The following is a 10576-nucleotide window of genomic DNA, read 5'->3' as shown; positions in this document are numbered from 1 at the left end:
CAATTCGAGAGTTTTTTGGCGAAAAAAGGCTCAATTTGTGAAGAATTTGCAACTGAAATGAAGAAACTACGAAGTTCAACATTTTGTAGAAGACAAGGCAGTGAGTGGAAGCTAGGTGTCAACACTTTGAAGGTCCTGCACATTGATAGTTGGCATCTGGCCAGCAAGTAGCCGACAATCTGCATTGATGGCCGGCAAGATGCATTGATGGCCGGCAGCCCACCTCTTATGGCTGGCATGTGGCCGATAATCCCTTTTTTTGTGGTCGGCAGTCTCTCACTTTGACCGGTTGTTCACCTTTGTGCTGAACAGTGCTAGAAGCATGTGTTTTGTTATGCTTTTAGTTTGCTTTAAGGTCTTGTTTTGAGTCCTTTCGGCTTTAGCAAGTTTGTTATTTTTGTTTGTATTTTTTTGTTGCGTTGTTTTGTTTATCGAGTTGTATGTTGTTCTGTTTGTCGAGTTGTTGTCGTTTTGTTTATCAAGTTGTTGTTTTGTTGTTCATTGAGTTGTATTTTGCTTTTTATTTCAGCTATTTTTCAGTTCATTACCCGATTAAGAACGTTGTGCCAATACAAGTGTTCAATTTTCATTATCAAGTTCAATCTCATTTCCATGCTAAGTGGTGCTTATGATGCAAAATACAACACTTTTTCATAAAAATTGGTTTTCGTTCCAATCATGGTTATTTTTACAAAATTGCAGTACAAGTTTTTAAAGCAAATAAAACATGTCTGAAGCTATACATGTGCTAAAACTATAAGAGAAAAGAAACTAAGCAAAAATACAACAAAAAAAAAAAATCAGCGCTGGTCGCCTTAGGCTCGAGAAGCCCTTTTCGTCCTCTTCCTCGGAGGAGAGGACTCTGGGGCACTGTCTCCGTCAGTACCACTGTCTGAATCTCCCTCTAAACCAAAGTCTGAGTCGGAACTATCTCTGCTCTCTGCTCCAGAGCCCTCTTCAGCATCATCGCCTCCGCTCTTGGAACCCGAGCCAGCGTCATCACCCCCACTCTCAGATGACTCTAACTGCTGACTCGCTGCCTCCTCAGAGTCGCTCGTCTCAGCAACATCATCACTCAAAATAGGCTCTGAAGGACCATTCTCAGCTCGGGCGCCCTTAGCTCTGCCTTGACCGCGTACTGGAGCCTGTCTCTCTCTCCTCCCTGCTGCCAGAGGAGGTACTGCTGGTATAGGTGCTGCAACTACCGCTGGTGCCACTGGCATGGGTGAAATCTGAAAAGGTAATTGTCACATATCAGTTACAGTATGCGTATCAAATGCAAGCATAGTATGTAGAATAAGTGTATGTAGAAATCAGATGTAGCATATGAATACAGTGTATAAATGCAGTGTGTGAATATAGTGTGTAATTGTAGTGTGTCAAATACGATTTTAGTTGGAATGTCAGTGTCAGTGTGTCAGTGGAAATTTGATACCTAGAATGTAAAACTGAAGAACTTACTGGGATACTGTGGAGGCCGAACAGTGTCTCCCTCCTCTGTACAATCCCCATTAGTGACGCTATTAGCTCGAGGGCGCCTCCTATGTACTCAATGGCCGCTTGTAAATGCAATTTGAATGATTAGTATCTGCAAATGAATATATCTAAAATGAAACATGTAGTGCAAGTGCTAAAGTGTGGTTCATACCAGAGTCAGGCCTCGGACCCCAACAAGCTCATGACCAGCCGTTGCGAGCTCAATTGGGACCTGGTAGGCATCCCTGGTGCATCGCCAGCAAGTCAACATAATGGGAAGCTTTGGCCAATCAGCCCTCTGCCCCGCTTAGGAAACCCCTCGGCCACGGGCCCTACTCACTCGAGTCAATCTGAGCCTCGCTCTCGCGATAGGAGCTATTGCCTCCTCAGCTCCATGAACACTGGTCAGGGACGGCATCAAGTGTGTCTGGATGAAAGCTGCATAGTCGCCCTTCGCTTGCAAGAAGTCGGCATCTAGGCCCACCATGAACTGGATGACCTCCTCAATAGATAGCCTCTCTGTGGACCGCATGGACTCTGGTGGAGCCATCGGGACGATAGGGTCGGGCAGACCTATAATCTGGCGCATGAAGCACTCACCCAAGAACCAAGCCTGGCAAACTGGGCCCTCGAGTAGAATACGGTAGCGGGAAATGTCCCAAGCTCTAGCAAACTGGTCCCGAACCCTTGCTGGCATCAAGGCCCATGGCTGCCACGTGATCTGCAATCAGAAGTTGTACAGATTATTAGTTGCTGTCAGTTGCTATATATGTGAAGCAGAACAGTTTCAAAGAAAAAATGACTGTGTTTTGGATTACCTCATCGGTCGCTACCGTGTCAAAATACTGGCAGAAGAATGTGAACGGCTCATGGGTCCTACGGCGGAGCTGACTGTCATATATCCGTGAATAGGGAACTGTCAATAGAAGCTCCTCTACAAGCTTCGGAGCGAGAGTCGGAAAGTATGCCTATACCCATAGTTGCAGGAAAAATGTAGTGGTATGTAATCAATACAATATCGAGTAGATGCAGAAAGTGCAAAACAAAAAGCACAATGTATGAACAGTTTTTTAGCAGATACAGAAATGCAAAGCAAAAAGCATGTATTGAAATAGATGTAAAGCAGAAAATATAAAGAAACTGTAAAGTACTCAAAGGAAGTTGAGATGTGTACCTCCCAGGCTCGCTAGTAGCCTCCAATCAAGTCTCCCTACAGACGAGGGGTAGAGCTCATGTATCCGTATAGCGTGATGAGGCCGGCTCCGCCCGAGTCATAAAAACGAACCCGAGGAAGGGTCACCGAGACACTCAACAAATGCAGGCCAACGGTGTTCCACCTGTTCGAAAACAAGGTGGTACCGAAGACGAACATCAGGAAGCCCCTGGCATACTGCTTGATCGCCTCTATCGTCTCGGGCTTGGTCCCTCTGAATCGCTCAGTGAACCAAGTGTATCTGACCATTCCTGTTTGGTATATGGGTGGGTATGACCCCAGCAACTCGAACCAGGCTGCCTCCCACTCCTCCATATCTATATCAAGAGGGATCGGATCGCCCTCTACGTCTAAGCAGGTGATCATGGCAAAGTCGTAAGGAGTCATCGTCATCTCTCCTGCGGTGGAAAAGTGGAAGGAGTTGGTGGTATCCCACCACCTCTCCACGACTGCTCCTAGGAGAGGAAGACTCGCGGTGACCCGAGTCAAGCCAGAGCAAAAGAGGCCAAAGCCTGCCTTGTCAATGATGTCGCAAACTCCAGCGGGGAGCTCGTCATGCCAATCTCGAGCGGTCGTAGCACCGTAGCCTCTGAAGGCACGAGACTAGTACATGAAATACAATCAGATGAAGGCAGTGCATGAAACGCAATCAGATGAAGGTAGTGCATGAAATGGAATCAGATGAAGGCAGTGCATAGTTAGATACAAGGCAGTGTATGAAATATAGTCAGGTGAATCCGATACAAGGCAGTGCAGGAATTACAAATAATGAAAGGCAAAATACATGAAAATAGAGGTCCTACCTCAACGACAATGGTCAACAAGTGAGAATCTGGCTCCTTTAGCAAAAGGTCCTCCGGTGCGCCGCGAGCAAACTCTGTGAAGCGTCTGATGCCTCCGGAAGTAGGCAATATGTGTGTCTGTGGGTGATATCTCTCCGGATCGAAAGGTCGTACCCTCAGCGGTAACGACTCTGGCTCTGGCTTGGCCTCAGGCTCGAACTCTACCTCTAGGTCGGCTATTGGCTCTACTACCTCAAGAATAGGTGGAACTACAGGGGGAAGCTCGAAAGGAGCCCTACCATCAGGAATCTCATTCACCATCTGAAAATAGGTGTGAAATGGGTGAAAAATGAAGAAAAAGGGTAAAGTTGAAAAATGTCAACCCTAAAAGAGAGAAAATGGAGGAAAAAGTCAAAGCCGGGAAAAGTGCACTGTACTCGAAAGAAGCTCGAGGGGAACAAGTCTAGAATGGTGGAAATGAGGAAAAAAGCACCGAAATCAAATTTTGATCGGTTCAAAGTGAAGGAAATAAATAGGGCAATCAAATTTGTGTGGGGCATTGGAAAACGTGTAGAAAGTGTAAATCTAGAGAGAATGAGTGTCTAGAGAGAGGGGGGAAGATTTTGGACTTGGGTGAGTGAGGAAATGAGCCCTAGTGGCTCATATTTAAAGACCCAAACCAGAATGACCAAAAAACCCTCGATCTGCCATCAATGGCCAACACCTAGCCGACGACCTTCCCTTGTGGCCGGCAGGTGGCCAGCGGCTTCCCTTGGGGTTCTAATGAAGTATTGTGTCCTTGGTTTTCAAGAATTGAAGGGATTGTTCACTGTTTGGTTCAGAATGTCTCTACGGAAGTTCAAAACTGAGTCTTCAGTGCGCGATGTTCATCACTTGTCAACATGAACGAGGTGTATCCTTTTAAACATATTGTAACTCTTCTGAGAGGTGAATCAGAAGTTGTTACTGAGTTTGTTTTCGTCAAATCATGCTTTGGTATCTTGCATAGAACATGCATTAACACACACTTCACTTTGGGGCATGGAATATGCATTTCACATATGTTGTTATAAGATATGCATCTCACAAGAATTGCATGCGCGTCTTATTCGCTCTTGAATCATGCATAGCATATGCATTCGGTCTTAAATCATGCATGGAATCTGCATTCGCTTTTACGCATAGAATATGCTCCTGTTATCAATCATGCATAGAATATGCTTCTTGATTGTTTGTTTCTTGCATAGAACATGTCATTAACATTGTATCTTAATTGTTTGTCTTGCATTGAACAATGCATTCGTACTGTATCACACTTGTTAAGTATCTTTCTTAGACATGCATGATATTGTATGTATGGTTCATTCAGAGGAGTTCCGGGTAAAATCATCTGTGCCCTTTGAATCGCTTCCTCACCACTCTTCCTCCTCTCGCATGAGATGCGTTAGGATCGCATCGGTTAAAAATATTTGGGTGCGTCTCGATGTTCACACCACCCCTCTAGTTAAAAACATTCAGGTGTGTCCCAGTGTTCACACCAACCCCTTTGGTTAAAAACATTCGGGTGTGTCCCGGTGTTCACACCACCCTTTGGTTAAAAACATTTGGATGTGTCCCAGTGTTTACACCACCCCTTCGGTTAAAAACATTCAGGTGCGTCTTAATGTTCACACCGCCCCTCCGGTTAAAAACATTTGGGTGCTCCCGGTGTTCACACTACCCCTCCAGTTAAAAACATTCAAGTGCGTCCCGGTGTTCACACCACCCCTTCGGTTAAAAACATTCAGGTGCATCCCGGTGTTCACACCACCCCCTTTTGGTTAAAAACATTTGGGTGCGCCCAGTGTTCACACCATCCTTTTTCTCCTTCCGCATGCAACGCGTTAGAATCTCGGTTGAGACCTCAGGTGTGCCCGACGATTATGTCACCCTTTGCCTTTTCTGCGCATCATGTAGTTAAGCTTTAATTTTCTTACATCCTTTTTGCATGAAATGTAGTTTGGGCTCGTGTTTCTCGCACGTGACGCGTAGTTTTTTTTTCGTGATTGGAATTGTTGTGCCTTGTTTTAGTTTGTTTAACTGTGGCATTTCTTTACATAGCATTTGCATTTAAATCTTTCATTGCGTAGCCTCATTGCATGATCATAAGTTATGTTCTTGCATCATGCATATCATTTGCATTTTGTCCCAGAACTACGCTGGTTTGATTCCTTACAAAGGGATACGTAGGCAGCCTACGGGCGCGACCATTTATTTCTGTCTTGATTGTTTGTCCAAGTCTTATGGCCTTATCAAAATGGGTCATCTCTGGCCTTTGACATTCGCGCACGTCATTTCATGACTCCGAGTTTTGTCAACAAGGGACAACTATAGACACCCCATTTTTGACGGCCCTTCAAGACTTAGATGTTCTTGCAGGTACATCCGATGATAAGTCTGTTTTCTCACCAAGCGCTCGAAGTTCTCAACGGAACACCACAACTTTGAGCCTTTCAAACCCTGCGGCTAAATCTCTTTGTATAGGGACCCCCTCTCTCATGTTTTGGGGTTAAAAAATTTTAGACTCAAAATTTTCCTCTCTCTCTCTACAAATTTCCTACACTTTTGCCTACAATTCCTACACTCTTGCCTATACACCCTTAATCAACTCCTCTCATCTCTGAGCTGAGGTGTTCTTAGGCTTGGTTTAAGCTCTAGAATGTGGTATTTGCTTGGAATTGTTGCTTGGAATCACTCTTCTCTTCAAGAGGTATGATACTAGCTTTGTAGGCTTGCTTTACATACTTGTATTCCTATCTCTTTTTTTTTTTATTTTTTTGGGCTGTTTTTGAGCTGTAGAAAAACCTATTTTTATGGGCTGAAATTGGTGTTTTTAGCCATTTAAGGTTAGGGGGTGGTTCATCCCTCTTTATTCCTTGTTTAAAAAGCCTTTGCACCTTTGTTTCCAATTTTCAAACCATCTTTTTTTGGGCTTTTAACCACTGAATTTCAGTGTGTTTTTAGTGGTAAAAATTATGTTTTGAAGTCCAAATTTGGAGGGATTAGCCTCCCCTCCTTGTGTCTTGTTTGCTAGCCTAGTTGGTGCCATGCTTTAGCTTATTTTTCTTAGCTTGTTGTAGCTTTATTTCAACATGTTTTAGCCTCTGATTTAGGCTCTTTTAACTCTATTTTGGGTTGGTTGTTGCATTTGAGTCTTGTATTGCATAGTTGTAGTATAATAGTCCTCACAAGCTTAGTGTTTTAGGCCATTAGACACCACTTGTTTGAGTTGATTTCTTGTTTTTGGTGCTTTTCACACTCAATTTTAGCACTAATTATCTCTGCAACCTCCCTCCTTTCTTGGCTTTTGATTTTGCTTTGAAAGTGGTTTCAAGTCACTTGTTTGCCTAAGTCTGAAATTAAGGTTTCATATTTAATGATTTAATCCCTTAGGGGGTTCATTACGAACGGTATGATACTTCTTTCATACCCAAAGCAACTTATGTTTTGATCTTTTCTTTCCATTAGAGGACTTTAACTCACATTTTGGACTTAATTGGATTAAGGAATGGTTGGTAAAGTAAAATGAGTAATTAAAACTTAGGACTAAAAGTGAGCCAAGATAAGAATTTGGTTGTGTTTTGCTGTGTTCAATCGGATGTTAATTGAACACATGGAACTTGGACCATTTCACACTTGTTAGTGATGAAATGATCCAAGTCTCCAAGGTCAACTTCTTCCCTTGATCTTTCATAAAAGGGAGGAGGTTTGTGTCTCATTTTGCATTTATTGTATTTGCACCTCTTGAATCACAAGCCATCATGCAATGAAATTGCTTGAGTTGGTGGTTTGTGGCTTAAGTTCACAACTCCTTGGATTTGCTCATGAAAATGAGGGGTGAGTTATGTAAACAATCTATGGGAATACCCTCTTTTTCCTCTGTTTGTTCTCTATTGCAGCAAGTTGAACCAATGCATCAATGGCTGGCAGGCCACTATCCGTGGCCGACAGAGCACCATTGATGGCCCAGGCCACTTCCATGGCCAACAGGTGGCCGGCAGTCTTTACCGATACAAACCTCAGCAGAATGTTAGTAAGGTGGAGCAAAATGGTTCTGGAAGTGTCACGACCTCAAACCCGCCCCTACAAGTTTGGGCATGACCCGTTCGAAAACGAACATTTAACCTGTTGTATATAACATACGGGGCCTTATTGGAAGCATATAATAAGAAAATAACGATACATATAATCTCCATTGAGCTACATTTACATGCCAGGACCTCACATGCATCATAAGCACCATAGAAAATAGGTAAAGTTCCAAACTATATCTCGTAGTATCGGTTATATACAAACATACATACAGTCCCAGCCCCATCATGGGCTTATACGGAAATCATTGAAGTTCTATACATTTAACCTTAAATGGGTAATCAAAGGTAAGCCACTATCTTAACAAACTTTACAAAAATAAATGGCTTCGTGTAGTGCCTGGACCCTCGAAGGTTTGACAAAAGAAAACGAGTGTCAGGGCTAGGACTGACCACCTAGTTGGTTACCTACAGAAACAGACATAATACAGAGTGAGCGAAGCTCAGTGAATAGTAATACATAAATAAAATAATGCTTGACTTGAAATAGAATACATCAAAGCATAAAAAGGTGCACACATAGTTGGTTTGAATCTGTGTTAATTTCATGACGGTCTTGGCTCATTCTTGAAACATGGTAGCTTGCAACATGATATCTTGAAACATGATGGCTATAAGCCCTTAAACGTAATGGCACAAGCCCTTAAACATGGTGGCGTTAAGCCCTTGAACATAGTGGCACGAGGCCCTTGAATAAGTTGGCATTAAGCCTTTGAATCATGTGGCACTAAGCCCTTGAGTAAGTTGGCATTAAGCCCTTGGACATGCTTGTATGAACTCAAGAGGTGTCTTACACGGATTCTAGAGGTGGCTCACATCGTAGCACTTAGTTCCACATAGCACTTTGTTTCATATTACAATAACCGAATAACTTGGTTTCAAAGTCTTACTGAATGAATGTTTTTCATCTTTCCCATTTCTTTCTTTACATATTTTGAAACATAACATAGTTGCATTTTATGCATGAACATAATACTTATGACAATCATTAGCTACATTTGAAGCATATAACGGTACTACTACTCACAGTGTTGTAACGACGTGCTTGTTCCTCCTGAAGTGTGCCCTGCACACATTCAAACTTACATATTAGCTCATTTCCCTTATCAAATTACTTTCTATTTCGCTTTGCTTTGAAGGAATTTATCAATATCGAGAAGGCATCAAATATACATTTCGACAACATTAGAGGGTCCTACACGTAAAACGGAGCAACTCATATTTTTCAACATGTGCCGCACGTGCCGCTAGGATCCCCGCACGTGCGGTGGCTGGTCCCGCACGTGCGGCCTGCACGTGCCTTTTAGGCAGAATCAAAACTCTAATTTTGTTCTTCTCCCGCACGTGCGGCCACGACCCCCGCACGTGCGGCAGTGACTCCCGCACGTACGGCGATTCTACATTTTTCCCAATCCGAAATTCTGCAATATCTCAACCCTTGGTGCATATTTAAGGGGTTTAACTTGGGGCTTTTTATGGCTGATTCATGGTTCATTCGTGGTTCAAAAAGCATGTAAATCAAGGTACAACACACAACATATTAAACTCATGAACACAACTTAATTGACTTGGACAAGAACATGGCATAATTGAAGCTCATTAACATAATTTCTTTCTTGAGGCTCTTAACTTCACACACACACATGTATAGATATACAAAAACATGGCATAAGCATGGGTAGATAACTTGAATTGGTCCAAAATACACATGTGGTAGGATTATCATGCCAAGTCTTCAACACAGACACACATCCAAGATTTTATACAACATCAAAAGCTTCCTATTTCAAAATTGAGGGAAAGGATTAGGTTAGGGAAATCCAACTTACCTTGGCTTCAATCTCTCTCTACTCTCCCTTGATCTTAGCCTTTCTCCTTTTCTCCCAAGACATATGTTATATGAAGTGTCTAAGTCTTGAGGCTTCTCATAGACATACATATATACATATATATATATATATATAGATTGAATAAAGATGAAAATCAATCGTTTAAACATCTGAAATTGAAATTTCACAGAAACGCTTAATATTGCCTAAAAATTATGCTGATCACATATATGAACTCAATTTCAGATAATTAAGCCCCTAAGGCTTCCAATTTCTGTTCAAACATTCTAATGCAACAGATACGTTTCTTGTTGGATAGATAGGCACCCATAATTATGAAGTTCACTTAGCCTTAAATACTCATAGGGCTTCACAATAAGCATTCAGAAACACAAAATAGGGTCTGAAAATATATCAGAAAACATGCACGAGGGTCGGGTTATTACAGGAAGTGTTCAACTCTGCAAACAAAGGCTTCGGGAGTGAAACAGAGATCTTTTCGGGTCATATCCGAGCATATGCATCTTCCATTGCCTGAGGCAGAGTAGTGGTATAGTTAAATACTTTAATTTCTTAGCTTATTTGCATTTCTGTTATAATTTGATTAGCTTACTAGTTAGTTATATTGAAAGTGTTGTAATAATTATCTTAATTAGCTTAGCCCTAATTAGTTGCTAGTTCGTTTTTCTTTATTCATTTGGACTGTCCTTCATGAGAGCAAAATGTAATAATGTGTTAGTATATGATGTTTTTGAGTTAGTTTTGTATGAATTTGGGCTTGAATTGAGTTTTGGAACTTGGCTTCAAAACCTCATTTTCGGGCTGTCTGGAATTGCCCAGATCGCTCCTGCGACTGCGAGCTCTACTCATGGACCAAAACAAGGGACAACATTCTGCCCGCTTGAGTAGCCACCATTTCTGCATGAGCGGAGCCTGACTGCTCAAGCGTTTGGACCTATCACTGTACGAGCGGCCAGCAGGGTAAAAAATCCTAATTTCTTATGTTGAGCCCTCCGACCTTCTGAACACATTCTCGACCTTATTTAAACGCTATGGAAAGTGAATTGATGATTAGCAACTTGTTGAAAAAGGATATGAATTATTAAAAGAAAAGTGTACGAAGTGGAACGCATTATTTATCGAACA

The 10576-nt window shown here is 42.2% G+C and overlaps 1 protein-coding gene and 1 long non-coding RNA gene across 2 annotated transcripts; both read right to left on the bottom strand.

Annotated features, from left to right (window-relative positions):
- Positions 1–647: 647 nt before the first annotated feature.
- On the bottom strand, positions 648–3971 carry LOC114304183 (uncharacterized). The gene is made up of 4 exons (XM_028249363.2): positions 2295–3971; positions 1649–2197; positions 1462–1559; positions 648–1232 (listed from the first exon to the last, which is right to left on the bottom strand). The coding sequence occupies exons 3-4, from the start codon at positions 1510–1512 to the stop codon at positions 816–818; spliced, it is 468 nt and encodes a 155-aa protein (XP_028105164.2). The 5' UTR covers positions 1513–1559; positions 1649–2197; positions 2295–3971; the 3' UTR covers positions 648–815.
- A 3702-nt stretch (positions 3972–7673) lies between these two features.
- Positions 7674–9458, bottom strand: LOC145804433 (uncharacterized). Its single transcript, XR_014346150.1, has 2 exons — positions 8629–9458; positions 7674–8009 (listed from the first exon to the last, which is right to left on the bottom strand). It is a non-coding gene; the product is annotated as an uncharacterized LOC145804433 (long non-coding RNA).
- Positions 9459–10576: the final 1118 nt, after the last annotated feature.

Source organism: Camellia sinensis, chromosome 12, assembly GCF_055761805.1.
Source record: "Camellia sinensis isolate YWXY chromosome 12, ASM5576180v1, whole genome shotgun sequence".
NCBI lineage: Eukaryota > Viridiplantae > Streptophyta > Magnoliopsida > Ericales > Theaceae > Camellia > Camellia sinensis.
Note: the sequence above shows the minus strand (reverse complement) of the source record. Positions and strands in the feature narration are given on the sequence as shown.

What these genes read in the sequence shown, in the direction of transcription:
- LOC114304183 (XM_028249363.2), bottom strand. Translation starts at nt 1,512, where the DNA reads ATGGGGATTGTACAGAGGAGGGAGACACTGTTCGGCCTCCACAGTATC. An exon ending in TCGGCCTCCACAGTATCCCA is followed by an intron (nt 1,233 to 1,461) that starts GTAAGTTCTTCA and finishes TTACCTTTTCAG; the next exon opens with ATTTCACCCATGCCAGTGGC.